Source organism: Mastomys coucha, unplaced genomic scaffold (genome assembly GCF_008632895.1).
Source record: "Mastomys coucha isolate ucsf_1 unplaced genomic scaffold, UCSF_Mcou_1 pScaffold15, whole genome shotgun sequence".
In the NCBI taxonomy this organism is placed as follows: Eukaryota; Metazoa; Chordata; class Mammalia; order Rodentia; family Muridae; genus Mastomys; species Mastomys coucha.
Genome location: NW_022196897.1, coordinates 139,004,207 through 139,022,173, shown reverse-complemented (window position 1 = coordinate 139,022,173; position 17,967 = coordinate 139,004,207). Strand labels below are relative to the sequence as shown.

At 46.9% G+C, this 17,967-nt stretch overlaps 1 protein-coding gene across 3 annotated transcripts in view; it reads right to left on the bottom strand.

Moving 5' to 3' along the window:
- Positions 1-970: 970 nt before the first annotated feature.
- The window catches only part of Tm9sf4 (transmembrane 9 superfamily member 4), a 50,000-nt gene continuing 33,003 nt past the window's right edge, over positions 971-17,967 (bottom strand). For all 3 annotated transcript variants that reach the window (XM_031372320.1, XM_031372321.1, XM_031372322.1), the window contains exons 10-18: positions 17,062-17,194; positions 16,095-16,176; positions 15,922-15,997; positions 12,732-12,815; positions 10,243-10,418; positions 9,039-9,102; positions 7,349-7,468; positions 6,585-6,674; positions 971-2,849 (exon numbers count right to left, since the gene is read on the bottom strand). In XM_031372320.1, the coding sequence (XP_031228180.1) occupies positions 2,700-2,849; positions 6,585-6,674; positions 7,349-7,468; positions 9,039-9,102; positions 10,243-10,418; positions 12,732-12,815; positions 15,922-15,997; positions 16,095-16,176; positions 17,062-17,194 (975 nt within the window). In that variant the 3' untranslated portion in view covers positions 971-2,699. The remainder of the gene's footprint in view (positions 2,850-6,584; positions 6,675-7,348; positions 7,469-9,038; positions 9,103-10,242; positions 10,419-12,731; positions 12,816-15,921; positions 15,998-16,094; positions 16,177-17,061; positions 17,195-17,967) is intronic.

Here is a 17,967-nt window from a genome sequence, read left to right as displayed (position 1 = left end):
GGTCTACAGAGTGAGTTCCAGGACAGCCAGGGCTACACAGAGAAACCCTGTCTCGAAAAACCAAAAAGTAAAAAGGAGGATGGTATAGGTAACCATCAAAGTCAACACAAGACTAAAGAGTCAATAATTTGAAAACATGATAAAGGGGACTAGAGAGATGGCTCTGTGGTTAAGAGCACTGACTGATCTTCCAGAGGTCCTGAGTTCAATTCCCAGCAACCTCATGGTGGCTCACAACCATCTGTAATGGGATTTGATGCCCTCTTCTGGTGTGTCTGGGAGAGTGACAGTATATACACATACATAAAATCTTAAAAACAAAACCATGATAAAGGAGTTGGAAATATGGGTCACTGGTCAAATGTATACTGCTTTTGTAGGGCACCTTGGTTCAGTCCCTAGCACCCATGCAGGGTGGCTCACACCTGCCTCTAACTCCAGCTCCAAGGAAACATTATCTTCAGGTTCTGGGGGTACCAACACACACAGCACAGGCACACACAGATACACATTTTTTTTGAGGGGGGGTCGTTTCGAGACAGGGTTTCTCTGTATAGCCCTGGCTGCCCTGGAACTCACTCTGTAGACCAGGCTGGCCTCGAACTCAGAAATCCGCCTGCCTCTGCCTCCCAAGTGCTGGGATTAAAGGTGTGTGCCACTACTGCCTGGTGACCCTAAATTTCTATTGCTTTGAAAGCATGCTACTTGACACAGAGTGAAGCAAATTCACAACCTCAAACCAGGTTTCATTTTTATTTGCATCCTATTTGTTTGCTACTTCCCATTTATTCAGAGGGGCAAGTGCTTGAGGCTCCACATGGAGGACTGAGCAGTAGCTTACAGTAGGCACAGAATAGCAAAGGCCTGAATCCTAGAGAACCCAGGTGGGACAAAACCCCAGTGGGACTGCAAAAGTAGCCACTCAACCCATCTGGTGAAATGATCATACTTCAATCTCTATACCCTTGCATGTGAGTCGAGACAACAGGACAATGGTATTTTATTTACAATTGGACCAGAAAAAGGCATACAGGCATTTTTTTTAATTAAAAATAATGATGATGATTTAAAAAGTCAGAAAAAGTGACAATATTTGAACCGCCCCCCTCCCCCTCCCCCACAACGAGAACCTTGGGGGTGGGGTGCAAGATTTGAATGAACAAGTAACTCCCAATCACTCTCCACTCTTTGGGCTCCCATTTCTCCAGCCTGATTCTTGGTGGATGCCGCTCAGTGCTGCGAAGTCACTGTGAGGCAAGATTGAGAGGTGCACTGATTTGACTGATGGTGGTGGGGCCCCAGGAGGCAGGGGCAATGAAGGGGAGGGTATGTTCCTAGTATAAGCAGCATCCTGAGCTTTGTCTCCTGGCAGGTTCCCAAAGGACTGGAGCAAGGGCAAGGGGCTGCTATTGACCCTACACCCAAGGTGCGTTTGGTCTCTTGCTACTTAAGAGCAAACTCTGTGACTTGCACAGGGTTTGCAGGGGCTGGGATACGGCAGAGGAGCTAGGCCAGGTGCATGAGTCTCAATCCAACTTGGGGAGACTGGCTTCTTGCCTACTCTTAGGAACTGGGAAAGGAGCAGGCCAACTTACCTTCCATTTTCCTTCTCAGAGAAGTTTTCTGGGTGTTCCCAAAAGAACTTACATGGGAGGAAGAGGGAATGGGTCTGGCTTAAACAACTGAGAATAAATGCTGGGGCCAAGGGCCATGAGGAGAGAGACTTCCTCTCCCTGGCCACCTCAAGGAAGAGATCTGAAGATTCCAGACCTGAAAGTGAGGGAAGGAGTTCACCATCACCCTTTAGAAAGAGTGGCGCCCCTGAGGGAAAGACTGGGGATCAATCTTGAGGGGTGAGCACCCTAGTCTAGTGGCTTTAGCCACCTCTTCCCATACACACATGGGCACTTGGCTCTGGAAACACTTGGCCCTGGCTCAGGGAATCTTGGCACAAGAACAGTCACTGCAGGTCTCATTTCTTCCTTGGTGGTCAGTAAACTTGGCTGCTTTGATGAGGGGATCCTGCTGTCCCAGGGAACCAGGACATGTCCTTGAACCGACCAAGTGTTCCCAGTCAAAACGAAGACCAAAGACCTGGCTGGTAGCCTTGCTCTGGGTGGCAGAGGGCAGGCTGGGGAAGAGAATGGGAGGAGGGGCTGGCAGGGTTTGGTTGGCACTGAGAAGCTTGGAGCCCTCACTGCAGCCCCAGTGTTTCCTCTTCCAGTTAGTGGTAGGGTGGCCAACAACTCTGAGGAGCTGATGGGGACAGTGACCAAAACCCCACATTTATGCATCCTGGATCTGCATTTATAAAAAACAAAAAACCCCAAAAAAACAAAAACAAAAACAAAAAAACCCAAAACCCCCAAACCAAAAACCAACAACAACAACAAAAAAAAACCCAACCCAAACCAAAAAGAACCTGAATTAACAGGTTAGAAAGCTCCTGCTGAAGGCGACTCTTAGCTGAAGAAAAACAACCACAGAAAAATGTATCCCTACAGACTGGATGAGATGAAGGAAATGGAAGGGTTATCTACAGGCCCTCCTGCCTCCCGTGCAGCCTGGGGGTCTAGGGACACTGTGCCAGGAGTTACATTCCAAATGAGCACGAGTTATTTTATTTTGTGTGCCTGCAGTCCCCACGCAGGGTGGCTTCCTGTCTGAGGATCCAGTGGGCCTAACGTTGGTCCACCCATTCAGTCTATCTTCACAGCAGCATAGATCTTGCGGACAAACATGTAGGCTGCATAGAAGCCGATGGTCCCTGTGAGCAGCCAGAAGGACAGGACCATGAGGGTGGTGTAGCCGAAATAGAGAAGAGAAGGGATGAACTCCACGATGTCCAGCTGGGGCGAAGGGAGAATAAAAGGGAGATGGGTGGTTAATGCCAGGCAGCAGTGTGCTGTGGCAAACTGCAAACCCTGTGCTGCCTAGTTTTATGTCAACTAGACACAAGCTAGAGTCATCTGAGAAGAGGGAACTTCAATTGAGAAAATGCCTCCATGAGACCCAGCTGTACGGCATTGGCATTCTTCCATGGCCTCTTGATCAGCTCCTACTTCCTGGTTCCTGCCCCGACTTCCTTCAAAGGCACTATGATGTAGAAGTGTAAGCCAAATAAATCCTTTTCTCCCCAAGTTGCTTTGGTCATGGTGTTTATAACCACAGCAATAGATAAGTAACCAAGATATGCTTCCCATCCACAATCTTGTGAAACCGACACCTGGCAAGGTGAAAGGATTCACAGTGGAAGGCTAACTAGGGCTAGAATATTATTGCCTTGGGCCTCGTGACCTTGGGAGTCAGGTAGAAATGTACATAGCTGCCCCACTTCCTGGTTCACTGCTCCATAACAGCACCACAATTACTCCTTCATGGTTGGAGCAGCATCAGAGAGTCAGGAGGGAGAAGCAGGTGGAGACTCCCAAGGCACCAAGCTTAAGGACTATGGTACCATCATCAGTTTGCCTCAGTCCCTGAGGATGTTGGATGCATCTCCTTTTCTTTTCTTTTTTTTTTTTGTTTTTAGAGACAGGGTTTCTCTGTATAGCCCTGGCTGTCCTGGAACTCACTCTGTGGACCAGGCTGGCCTTGAACTCAGAAATCTGCCTGCCTCTGCCTCCCAAGTGCTGGGATTAAAGGTGTGTCCCATCACTGCCTGGCTGGATGCATCTCCAATAGCTCACAGTGCTTGTTAACTTGGAGACATTGACCTCTTTAGTGAGGGAGGTAGACGTGAAAGGGATTGGTGGTATGATGTTTGGTGGTTGAAGAGAATACAGCTCACTGGCACCTTGATATGTGCCAAGTGCACAGGCCCTGAGAGGAGCCTGTGGGCAGATACACAGTCACAAAATACAACAAGCCCGGAAAAAAACAATTAAAAAAATCAAAGAAATAAATATAGGTCCCTGTCCAAGATCTTCTAAGTCTAAAGTATGAAGGCCATGGTTGTAGGCTCCCCTCAAATGGTCCTGCCATCTCTCATTTATGACACATATTTTATGACTGTAGATGGGGTGAAAGAGGTAGAAGGGGAAAGAAACAAGACAGTAGTCAAACCAGGAAGGGTATGAGCAAAAAGAAGAGCTAACGGGGTCCTTCCTGAGTACAGGTCAGCTAAAGACATCATTTATCAGAGCCCCTTGGAGTAGGCCAGTTGGATTTTCAACAAAGAGGGTGGATGAGGCTGGCAGAGGAAGGGCAAGAAGCTATGAGATCTCTAACTTGTGTTTGCCCAGCACTGGTCCCAGTTTCCCTCTGCTTGCCAGGTATTTTGGCAAATATTCTCATCTTGTGCCATTCCTAATACAGAGCCCAAGCTAGCTCATTGAGAGCACAACACCCTATGGGGCCCAGTAACAGAGCCTCGAGGTCTTCTCTGGAAGCAATATGCAATGGCAGAAGAAACCATTGAGGTGTCAGTGCTATGGAAACAAAAAAGTGGAGACACCAGGCTGCCAGTGGCCGACTTCTACTCTATGAAAAGATCCTACCTATAGACAAAACTCAGAGCTTAAGGCGTGGGCACAGAGCTCTGATGACTTCAGCTGCTGGACCTAATAGAGTCTAACCATGCAGCTGTATCAGCCAAAGGATTCTTTTTGCTTTAGTCAGTTTCAGTTGAGTTTTTGTTACCTGTCACAAAAGTTCTGATTTAAACAGGCTATTGAGGTGGGAGGAGTCTAGGAATAAGGCCAAGATGTAAGGTACACAGGGACAGGCTAAGGTGTGAAACTGAGAGCTTCAGATGTCCGGAGCTGTCCAGTTAGAGAAAAGGAGTGTCCAGAGAAGATCTGTTACTGGATTAGCAAACCTTGTCTGAAGGGCCACATAAGATTTTTTTATTCCTCCCTCGGTTTTATAGTTTATGTGGCTTACAACTACTGTGTGAAAGCAGCCAGAGGACATGTGAATGAGTGTGCATATCTGTGTTCCAATAAAATGTTCTTTCAAGAGCAGCCTACTGGCCTGTGAACTAGGCCGCTGAGCTCTGAAGCAGAAGAGCTCGTCTGCTGGGACCACAGAAGCTCCTGGGTGGAGCACTGCATCAGACCATCTGGGAGTCCTCTCTACAACCTGGTATTTTGGGGAAACTTGGGCATTCCAAGTTTCACCCACTGGATCCACAGCTCTTATTTTGCAAACACACCCTGGCTGCAGGCAGAGGACTGCTTCCTTTGCGCTTCAGAGACAGTAAAGCACAAGAAGTGTCCACTGTTGGAGGTGAGGTACTCACCAAAGCTTCCCTCAACTCCTCCAACTGGCCCACCTGGTTTGCCCTAGTTGCTAAGCCAGAGTCAGATTCCTGTTGATTACTAGCACACACTTAACCTGTGTGAGCTCATGCAGCACGCAGGCCCCCAAGACACAAGTCTAGCCCTGGCTCATTCTCTCTTCTTGCAGAAGCAAGGAGTACTTGAGTGAAGAAGATAAGGGGCCCTAGAGACACAGTGAATAGTCTACCTTTGTCTTTGGATATGTGTACTTATGTGTGCATCCAAATGTGTGTGCACATGGGTGTGAAAGCCAGAGGTATAAACATTGGGTACCTTCATCAATTATTTTCCACTTTATTTTTGAGACAGGGCCTCTCAAAACCTGGCACTCAGCAGACTAGACAGGCTGCCCAAACCCACTAGGGAACCTGCCTCCACCTTCTCAGTGATGGGTCTACAGATGAATGCTGCTGTTGTTTTTTATGTGGGTCTTGAGGCATCAAACTCAGGCCCTCAAGCTAATGCAGAAGTACGTTATAGATGGAACCAGTTCCCTAGCCTGATTTTATCTTTATTTATTCCTTTCAACTGTTTTTACTTTCACACTATTGTCCTTTTCCTGTGGCTGGAGGGAAGTACTGTATTATCAGCCTTATTTGAGTAGAATCAACGTAGGTAACTTTCTGCTTTTGAGGGGTATAGGGAGCAGAGGAAGCCCCAACTGAGTGACATGAATGTGGCCATGCCAAGGACTCCAACATTAGGCTCAAGAGGAATGGCAAAGCTTTCCTCAGGAGTCTAAGTGTTTACGAATGATTGATCAGTGTGTGCAAAGACTAGCAACCGCAGCTTCCTCCCCCAACCTTAGACCACTTGCCTACATAGACCTCTTACCAAAACTAGCAAACTTACCAACCCCCCCCCCCCCCCCCCCCCGTGCTATATCCATAGCAAACCCACAGAGACCCTGGTTGCCAGTGACAGTAGACTGTGTCTGAGCGCAGCTTTCCTGTAAGCCGGGGTTCCAGTACACACACCACACCAGTCACAGCAGAAACGGTTTTGCTTGCTTACAAACATACCTGACCTTCAACTCCTCCAGACTCAGCCTCCAGTGCTGAGATTACAGATCATAGTGCCTTTATGTTCCAAGAGTCTTACAGGTTTCTGCACATAGCATCCTCACTGTTAATCAAACTGAAGGCTTGTTTCCCAAACATATAACACATTTTTAAATGGCTTTGGTCATCTCCACTTTGGATGTAAAAGCGTAATCCAGACACTTGGCTTCCTATCAACAGCCTCTTCCTTCCCCACCAACCTGACCCAGAGAGGGCTGAGGGGTCTCAGGGAGGGTAGTACCTTGTTAACAAAATAAAAGATGGCATAAACCAGGACGTAGAATGCAGATCCCCCCGAGACAAGGAAATTCCTCCACCACCACCGGTAATCCTAAGGAGCAAAGAAAGGAAGGGTCATGGTAGAATCCAGGGCATCTTCCCACAAAACTCATGGTTAACAGAGGGGTTCAAGACTCTAGGTAAGAAGAGTCACATTTGGATAATGGAATATTTTATAGCTTGATTGTAATGACAACCCCACATCTGGATTTGTTTCTAGAAAACGACAGAATTGCAGATTAAAATGGGTAAATTTTATGCTTATAAACCATATCTCAACTTTTTAAAAAAATCAATAAAAAAAAAATAGTAACAAGTAAGTTTGCTTGAGCATATAGTTCCCATGGGTGAGGGACACCGAGGTAACTTCCACACTATTCTCCTATGGAAGAGCTGGATTTCAGCCCTGGCTCATGGCCTATCAACTGCCTACCTGGCCTATATCCACTCTGTAATAGCCAATTCCTACAGGGGAACCAGGACAACAATCTATACCTGCCAATTGGAGTTTTCTGAAGTGGGTCTGATACCATGTTGTGAGGTAGGTGTCATGAAGTCCAGGATAGAGTGGAAAATGGCTTGGGCAGGGCAGCGAGACAGCCTGAGGTGGCAACCCGCATGGGAATATCCACTCTCTCCCCAAAGCCCCATGAAGATGGTCAGTGTTGGATTTGTCCTATCCCACAACACCCCCAACCCCCACACCTACTGGCCCACTCCCCTCACCTCTGCACACAGTTGGAAGTATACCATGACGATGCTGATTTGTGAGCAGGACACCACCAGGATGATAAAAACGAGGAACAGGAAACCGAAGAGGTAATAGAACTGGTTCTCCCAGATTGCCTGTGGGCACCAGAAATGGCTTCAGGGGTCTGCTCCCCTCAGTGCCTATACAGCAGCCATTTCCTCCACCAGGGCTTCCACTCCCACCCCAATCAATATAGCAGTGGCTACCACTAAGGGCAGCTTGCCCCACAACATGAGCATGCTGTGGGTTTCAGGCCTGCATAACCTTGACCTTTTTAAAAAAAGATTTATTTATATCTACGGGTGTTTTGCCTAAAAGTACACTTGCACACCAGAAGAAGGTACAGGATCGCATGGGACTACAGTTATAGATAGCAGCAACCTGCCACAAGGATGCTGGGACTTGAACTCAGGTTCTCTAGAAGAACAGCCAATCAGTGCTCTTAACCACTGAACCATCTCTCCAGCCCTTCTTGACCTTTTTTAAAAAAAGCTCTTTTTATTGAAAAAAAAAATTTCCTATAATGTATTTTGCTGCTTTCCCCATTCTGCCCTAATTATATGTTCTTATTGTCTCTCTTTTAAGAAAGACAAAACAAAAATACTCGGGGGGTGGGAAAACAAGAATCACACACATACCCTAAAGAAAAACAAAGAAACCAATTAAAAATAAATAAATAAATAAATAAAGCCCAAACAAAGCAATATGAGACAGTCTACAAAAATACAATTGAGTTTGTTCTGTGTTGGTCAACTACTCCTAACCTTGACTTTTCTTTTCTTCTTTCTTTTCAAGACAGGGTTTCTTGCCAGGAAGTGGAGGCATGCGCCTTTAATCCCAGCACTTGGGAGGCAGAGGCAGGCAGATTTCTGAGTTCGATGCCATCCTGGTCTACAGAGTGAGTTCCAGGACAGCCAGGGCTACACAGAGAAACCCTGTCTCAAAAAAATCAAAAAAAAAAAAAAAAAAGACAGTGTTTCTCCGTGTAACTCTGGCTGTTTGGAACTCTGTCGGTCAGACTAGCCCTAAAGTGCTGCCTGCCTCTCACGGCCTCCCATGTGCCGGGGCTGGGAGTAAAGGCATGCACCACTACACCCGTTCTTTGCCTTTCCTTTTTTTTATTTAAAGATTTATTATTATATGTAAGTACACTATAGCTGTTCAGACGCACCAGAAGAGGGTGTCAGATCTCATTACGGGTGGCTGTGAGCCACCATGTGGTTGCTGGGAATTGAACTCAGGACCTCCGGAAGAGCAGTCAGTGCTCTTAACCTCTGAGCCATCTCTCCAGCTCCCTTGCCTTTCTTAAAAAAAAAAAAAAAAAAAGCTTAAGAATGATTTTGTATGTATGAATGTTTTCCCTGTATGTGTGCCTGGTGCTCAGAGGCCAGAGAGGCTCCCATGCTCTGAGCCCTTCCCATGCATCAGACTCTCATGAACAGCATGTCTTTTTTTTTTGTTTTTGTTTCTGTTTTGAGACAGGGTCACAGCATGTCTTGATTACCTCTGATGACTGTCCTAAAGGCAGGACCATTAACTAACTTAATAGTGAAGAAAGGACTCCTGCAATTTCACAGACAGCAAGAAGCAGAGTGCCACAGGGCAAGAGACCAGGCTCTTGTGGCAAGGCTGTGTGTGGCAAGGCGAGGAGTCAGCAGTACTCACACTGAAGATGAAGAACAGCTCAATGAACATGGCACCAAAGGGCAGGATCCCAGCCATGAGGATGCTGCAGGAGAGAAGGAGTGTTAATGGTGTGGAAACCCTGACCATCGGGGAAGCCCATGCTCTCTCCTAAGTACAGAGAATGCCTACATGGTGGACAGTCTAAGGTCTGCCATTTGTGATCCATTATATTTTCTTGGGAAAAAAGCAGGGTGGCCAAAACTCTCTTCAGTTCATAGATGGGAACTCTGGTAGAATAGTGACTGACTTGCCCAGGGATCATCTTTCATCTTTTTTGTTTGTTTTTGAGACAGGTTTTCTCTCTGTAGCCCTAGAACTTGCTCTGCAGACCTGGCTGGCTTCAAACTCACAGATATCTCCCTGTCTCTGTCTCCGAGTACTGGGATTAAAGGTGTGTACTACCACTGCTTAGCTCCTTTCCCCCACTTTTTAAAAGATCTATTTATGTATATGATACACTGTAGCTATGCTCATACACACTAGACGAGGGCATTACAGATGGCTGTGAGCCACCATCTGGTTGCTGGGAATTGAACTCAGGACCTCTGGAGCAAGTCAGTGCTCTTAACTGCTAAGCCATTTCTCCAGCTCCTCCCCTGCCTTTTCCATGTGTGTGCATGGAGACTGAATCTAAAGTAGTGTGCATCTTAACTGTTTTTTTAAAGATTTTATTTATTTATTTATTTAATGTATATGAGTACACTGTAGCTATCTAACCACTGAGCCATCTCTCCAGCCCAGTAAGAAGTATTTTACACTGAGCTATATCTCCAGCTTAAGCAAAGGTCTTAAGCTCTGCCACCTTCCACCTCTCTGTTTCCCTGACCTCGTTTCTAAGCAGACATTAAGTGTGCAGAATCTTTTTTTTTTTTTCCCAGACAGGGTTTCTCTGTATAGCCCTGGCTGTCCTGGAACTCACTCTGTAGGCCAGGCTGGCCTCAAACTCAGAAATCCACCTTCCTCTGCCTCCCAAGTGCTGGGATTAAAGGCGTGCACCACCACCGACCGGCAAGTGTACAGAATCTTGTCTTCATTGTGACTGACTTGTATACTTGCTGCTGCAGCAGAGTGATCCCGGCACCATTCTAAGAAGGTAGCCTCTTCATGTTCTCTTAAGGAGATGGCTTAGAGTACTGGTGTTGTCCACCCTGGAAGCCCCCTCTTTAACTCTGTCAAGACTCACCCCACAAATCTGTTCATGTACCACCGCTGTTCAGGGATCTGCCGGGGAATCTGGTTTGTACGCACAGGGTTGTCGTACGGCTGCTTGCGGAAGCCGAAATAATAGCCCAAGTAGACAAGGGGCAGGGAGATTCCGAACCACATACACAGCAGCGCCACCATGGTGGGAAACGGCACCTGTGGACACAATGTTGTAAGGCTCCTATAGGCCTTGACCTGCAACAGAAGCCATGCAAGGGGTAGTAGTGGGGATGGGCAGCCCTGGGCTCTCCAGGAGGAGAAGCCACGTGCGCAGCAGGGCCACTGTGGTGGGAAAGGTCCTGCAGACTTTGCTGACACAGGGGCTCCCGGCCTGACTCTCTTGAGACCAAGAATTTCCTGTGGGGAGAGCAGTGCAGATGGGGGCCATGTGAGCTTCCAGTGATGAAGGAACATCAGCATCCCAGGAGCCCATCCTCTAGGGAGGAAGTGGGGACTGAGAATCCCAAGAAGCCATGAAGGTGCCATAAGGAAAGGATACTACATGAGATCTGCTGCATGAAGAGAACAAGGGAGAAGGCAAAACTGCTAGAGTTTGGTTAAAATGAAATTTCACAACATTCTTCAAAGTGAAGAGCAGGGCATGGGTCTGGAGTTATAAAAGAACTCCATTTTAATAAAATTCAGTTTTAAGACAGGGCCTCATGTATCCTAGGTAGTTGGCACTGAACCTACTATGTAGCCAAGGATGACCTTGAACTCCTGATCCTGTTGCCTCCACCTCCTGGGTGCTGGGATCAGAAGGCATGCACTGCCACAGTGAGTTCATGAAGTGCTGCAGCTGGAACTCAGGGTTTCCAGCATGATAGGCAAGCACTCTGCTAACTGAGCTACACCCCAGGCTCCCAAATTCAGTGTTTGGATGTGTATGTGTCTGCCACAGAAAGCTAACAGTACTTTCTTAGATGGGGAGTAAGGGTTAGAACTGATATTTTTCATCTTCCTCATCATCTTCTGTAAGTCATTTTCTATAAGGCTTGTGCAAAAATCAGAATGTTAACAATGTATTAATGTGGGAGGGCAAATTTGTGCAGCCATTATATAAACCAGTATAAAGTAAAGATACAAGTACCACATGGCCCAGCTATATTACTTGGGTATATATGCAGAGAACTTTCAGTCAGCACACTACAAAGATACTTGCACATCTACCTTTATTGCTGCACTAGTCCCAATAGCCAGGAAATGGACTGTACAGAAGATAAAGAAAATGAAATACTAACAGTCTGCAGGGAATGGATGGAACTTGAAACTATTATGTTAAAATAAGCCACTTTGTGTTTTCTCTTATACATAGAGCCTACATTAAACATTCTTGTGTGTATCTATATTTACATGTGTGTATATGTAATTCATGAAACTAGAAAGGGGATCATCAGTAGGAAGGAAGAGATCTTCATGTAGGGAAACAGGGTAATGGAATACATGTGATAAGAAAGCAGAAGTTAGGAGTTAGCTGGGGACGAAGGGGGGCAGCCGGAGGGGGGAGGGGACAAGGAAGAGGACAGTGAGGAAGGGGAACGAGAGAGAACAAAGTATAGTAATAGAGGGTCAAGTGCCATAATGCAATGTGTATGTCAACCTAAAAATTAATAAGAGAGGATGTTAAATATTAGAACAGTATTATAATAAGCATCATTTGTTATAAATTTTAAATCCTATACTCTCATTTTAAACATCTCTGTTGAAGGAGAAAGACTGAAAGAGTACACATCAAAAACCTCCGCAGTGTTTACCTCTGGATGCTCCACTGTTTCATTTCCTACTGTCTCTGTGCTTTTTAGAAAGCACACTTGAATACCGGGGTGGGGTGGGGTGGGGTGGGATAGGGTGGGATGGGGTGGGGTAGGGTGGGGTGGGATGGGGTGGGATGGGGTAGGGTGGAGTGGTGGCGTGTTCCTATGCTGCTAGAAGAAGCAACCTACACTCAAAGCATACCCAGAGTCCTTAGCAGTCCTAACAAGCACCTGCAGTCCTGAGAATTGACCAAGGGCCCATATTGCCACCCTCCCTTGGTCAGAGTCCTGAGGAGCTGCTGGCAACCTCAAGGAATGGGGCTAATGGGCGCTCCACTCTGGGCTGCGCTGACAGGATGCTGAGAAGGTGAGCCCTCTGACCTTATCCACGAATGCCAGGCAGCTCTCACTTAGTTGAAACATGGGGGAATTCCCCAACTGGCCCCTGGAGTGTGGAAACCTCCCTTTAGAGAAGTGATCTGTGGCCAGCTGTTTCCACGCCTGCAGAAAGGCCAGGGCCAGGGGATAGGCAGATGATAGATGGGTAATGCTGGGGAAACCCCAGCCAACCTTCAACCCCTACAGCTGGGAACAGAATTTTGGGGGCTCAGAAAAGGGAAGGGAACAATAACAGGAAATGTCCTTAGGGAATCAGACTGAGCAGCACCAGCTCTCCTTGCTGGAGAGGAGCTTAACAGTGGGGGAAGGCACTTACGGCTCCTGACGAGTGCTTTCCCCAGATGAAGCAATTCAACACGAAGCAGATGCCGAAAACCACACCAGGGTAGAGTGTCGCTGTCTGGGAGCAAGAGGAACAGGTTGGGGAGCTGCATCTAGGGTTCCTACATAGTCTTTGGGGAGTTCGCAGAGAAAAGGGCCAGAGGCTTCCTTTGGGTTTCTGCTTAAGCAGTTTCTTGCTTTTTTTTTTTTTTTTTTTTTTTTTTTTGGTTTGGCTTTTCCAGACAGGGTTTCTCTGTGTAGCTCTGGCTGTCCTGGAACTCACTCTGTAGACCAGGCTGGCCTCAAACTCAGAAAACCGCCTGCCTCTGCCTCCCAAGTGCTGGGATTAAAGGCGTGTGCCACCACTGCCTGGTATAAGCAGTTTCTTTTCTGACCCCACATAAGACAGGCTTCTGTTCTATGAGACTTTGCAGATCCCTTGAAACCATGTTTTCCTTGCCCTCATCCTAATTACAGATGGTGTTCAACTTAGAAAGGGTCTACTTAGGATCTTTTGAATTGGTGATGATGTCCTGACAGTTAGAGGCATTCTGTAGCAACCACACTAAATTTGGTGTGTTAGATGCACATTAATCTTAGACCTATCAACTGAAATGTAATTCGACTGAGACAAGAAGCACCAGCATACAGCTTTGCTGCCTGATCAATGTCTGTCTCTAAGTCCTGTACTCTGTTGTATTCTCATCACACAACACAGTAGCTACTCACTATTTGCTTCATAAATAAATGAAACGACTAGAAAATATGTATGTCTAGGCTCAACTCCAACTGCCTAAATAATGGTTCAGCTTCAGTAGCATCTTAAGGACGGCCACTGTGGGCTCACCTCACCCTCACTATATGCAGGGTTAGAAGAGATCCTACTGAAAGACGAGGACATCTCTCCACTCTAGAGTTATCAAGGGTAGAGCAGAGTTTAGAACCTAGACAGCTGTGGCACAAAGCCTCATCTCATGCAATGTAATCTAGTTAGTCTCTCAGGCTAGAGGCCAGGCACAGAAAACCAAGGCCCCAGGCTTACAATTGAGTCTCATCCTTCCACACTGGGATCTAGGCATCAAGGTAGGTCACTAAGCACAAAGGCCAAGGTCCAAGCTAAAACTCAAATTCTGCATTAATTTCTTCTTTGGCTCACTGTTGCTCCCATCCAATAGCTAGTCACTGCTCTTGCTCATTCTTGTCCTTGGGCCCTATGCTGCAAAGAAGATGCTCCTATCCCCATTAAAGAGATGGAAACCAACGGGCAGTGGTGGTGCACACTTTTAATCCCAGCACTTGGGAGGCAGAGGCAGAGGCAGACAGATTTCTGAGTTCTAGGCCAGCCTGGACTACAGAGTGAGTTCCAGGACAGCCAGGGCTACAGAAAGAAACCCTGTCACAAAAAATTCAAAAAAAAAAGAAAAAGAAATAGAAACCAGAAGTTCAGAGAGGGCTGTTTATGATTATCCATCAAGAAAAGCCAAGTCGGGACTGTCGAGATGGCTCAGCGGGTAAGAGCACTGACTGCTCTTCCAAAGGTCCTGAGTTCAGATCCCAGCAACCGCATGGTGGCTCACAACCACCTATAATGAGATCTGATTCCCTCTTCTGGTGCTCTGAAGACAGTTACAGTGAATTATGCTGGAGTGAGTGGGCCGGCAGAGGTCCTGAGTTCAATTCCTAGCAGCCGGATGTGAGGGCGATCTGGCTGCGACATCTGTCACCCCATCGATCGCCAGGGTTGATTCGGCTGATCTGGCTGGCTAGGCAGGTGTCCCCTTCCTCCCTCACTGCTCCATGTGCGTCCCTCCCGAAGCTGCGCGCTTGGTCGAAGAGGACGACCTTCCCCGAATAGAGGAAGACCGGTCTTCGGTCAAGGGTATGTGAGTAGCTGCGCTTCCCTGCTAGAACCTCCAAACAAGCTCTCAATTCCCAGCAGCCACACACATGCTCACGGCCTTCTGTACAGCTACAGTGTGCTCATACACATAAAATAAATAAAATAAATCTTTAAAAAAAAAAAAGAAAGAAAAGCCAAGTCAAGACTAGAATCTAGCCAGACATGGTGGTGTATGCCTTTAATCCCAGTACTCAGGAGGCAGAGGCAGGCAAATCAATGTTGAGTTCCAGGCCAGATTGGTCTACAAAGTGAGTTCCAGGACAGCATGGCTCTGTTATACAGAGAAACCCTGTCTCAAACACACACACACACACACACACACACACACACACACACACATACACGCACACTTAAAATAAAATAAAATGAAATGAAATAAAATACTAGGATCCCAGCTGGGTGTGATGGCGCACACCTTTAGTCCCAGCACTCAGGAGGCAGAGGCAGGGGGACATCTGAGTTCAAGACAGCCTGGTCTACAGAGTGAGTTCCTCCAGGACAGCCAAGGCTATACAGAGAAACCCTGTCTCAAAAACCAAACCAACCAACCAACCATGCAAACAAAAAAATCCCCAAACCTAGGATCTCAGCAATTCCAGAACTTGTAGGTGCTACCTAAAATCTTCCTTAGGCCCAGTTCAAATGTCAAGATGCCTTTTCTTTTTTGTTCCTTTCCATCCCGCTGTGTAGCAGAGAATTCCTCATCTTCCTTTCTGGCTGAAACTTACAGTCTGGGCACCACATCTAATACCGGGAACAGAAAGAAGAAAAAAGTTCCTGGGAGAATCCTAGTCCTGTACTGCCCAATTTCTATGGACTTTTCCACCTCTAAAATGTGTCTTCACTCTGGTGACTGGCATGTTGGCCTCTTTCCCTGGCAGGTAATTCTCTCTAAGTCTGTTGGGTGTTCTTCTGTGATGCTGCTCATCACTCTGAATCCACTATTCTCTTGCTCTAGTCACTAGACCATGCAAGCTAAAAATTGTCCAAGTTCGACCTCTGTATCACTCTGTGGATGGAGCATCTGCAGTGCTGAGATCATTTTAGAAGCTTAAGAAAGCCTAGAACTATAGACTGTGGGCCCTAGCCCCCACTGCTCCATCATCATACTGTTTAGCTGCTAGCTTAAAAATCCACATCAGGGCCTGCCTATGCTCCTGAGTGATGTAGGAAGGTTGTCTCAGGCCCCAACAAATGCTAGGAGAAGGAGGAGGACAAAGAGGAGGAGTAGGAGGAGGAGGAGGAGGAAAAGAAGGAAGAGAAGGAGGAGGAGGAGGGGACTTACACAGAAGGCGCCTTTCTTCCACCGATGGCCTTTTAGAGTTCGGTAGAGACGGCCAGCAGAAAATCCACCAAATACCCTGTTGTAGGAAAAGGCAGAGTCCACAAAACGGAGTTCTGTAAGTGGCGTGAAGCAGGCTTGTGCCATGCCCTGGGAACATTCTTACATACACCTACCCCATGAACATGAAGAGGAAGCAGGCAGTGGTCATGAGAGCTCCCCGGCTGGAGGGCGACAGCATGCCAAGCATGGCCACGACTACAGAGGGGACAGAGGGCAGGGTCAGGATCAGGGTGTTTGTCAGGCTTAAACTTTCTGATGGGCAGACATACAGGCTGCTAGACAAATGGGGCTAGAAGATATTCCCTTCTTTTTTGGTCTTTGTAACAGCACAGCTCTCTACAGGAAAAGACTGGGTTGTAGCTGGGGTTCTGGGGTTGGAGCGGCTGCTGGGTCTTGGCAGTCTGAACCTTCACCATACCTTCTTGTCCCCAGAGCCTTGGAATGAACCACACAACTGGCTGAGAGCATTCTGAACACCTGCAAGCTGAATCTAACTTGATCCTGTAGGATGGAAGTTAGCCTCTCCATTTCTTAGACAAGGAAACTGAACCCAACAAGGCTAGGTGGCTATCACTCATAAAGCTCAAAGGTTGAGGGTGAGAGATAAATTTAGGCAGTCTGACTTCAGACCTGTCTGTAATTACTATATATTAGTGAGCTTTTGTCCCTAGATTAATGAAAAAAGTCCTGCTGTATGCGGTGGCACAGGTAGACAAAGTGATTGTCCATCTTAGCTGGGGCTACATATCAGACCCGACCTTGAAGGGGAAGAGTCCTGAGCCAGCCCTGATGCTGGTGGTGATGCTGGGCTAGCTACTTACTCTGAGGACAGAAAGGAGTTAGCTTTAAGGAGCTGATGTGTGCTTCCCTGACCAAGTACTCATGATGGGTCTTATGTGAACAGAGCTGAAAAATAGCCAAGGCAATCACTACTGCGGGGTTTGGGGTAGCTGCCCGGAATGCTTGGCCTGCTCCTGGGAGATAAGCCTGCCCTTTTGCTTAAGTCACAGAGAGGTGGTTATGCCTTGGGATTAGGTCATGTTCCTTTGCCCACCATACCCAGCCCACATGCCCACTCACAGATGACAATCAGGATCATGCAGAAGAGCTGAATGCCTGAGCCCAGCAGAGAGCTGAGGATCATGGGATACTGGGGCGGCCTGAAGACATCACCATGCACAAGCTTCCACCCAGACTCCTCCATAGTGTCTTCCTGTAGCAAGGGACAAAAAGAGGGAGGGAGGGAGGTTTGTGAGGACAGAGGCTCCTGCAGGAAACACCCCTGTAGACCCAGGCTACCCTATCAAAGCAGCACTACCCTGCCATAAGCTTCTCAGAGGAATGCTCCCGGGAGAAGGGAGGCCGAGCACTGCATGCTTGTAGCTGCAGGAAACATAATCTCCCTGACCACAAAACTAGAGAATGGGAGACAGTGTAAACACTAGCACACTAAATGTTAACAGTTCTCGGGTGGGGAGATTCTGAAGCAACTTATTTTTTTCCTGATTATAAATATGTATTTACTTGTATAAAAAAAGGTATATGTCAAAAATTCAAAGGAATTTAAAGAAGCAGGAAATGTTTAGTATATAAAAAAAATTAAAAGCAGAGAAAAGGCCACGTGTGGTGGAATATGCCTTCAGTCATAACACTCAAGAGGGAAAGGCAGACGAACTAGGCAGCATGAAAAGAGACTTTTCTTTATGACAGAAAAAAAAACTCTAAAAAATAAAGTGACCTTTATATTTAAATGTTTCTACATTGACATAAAAAAGATAACACTGTTTTCTTTAGTTTTTTACCTATGTTTATTCATGTGTACACATGAATAATGTTTAAAAAAAAAATACCACTGCCTGAGTGTCAGCCAGGTGGTGGTGGTGCATGCCTTTAATCCCAGCATTTGGGAGGCAGAGACAGAAGGATTTCTGAGTTCGAGGCCAGCCTGGTCTACAGAGTGAGTTCCAGGACAGCCAAGGCTACACA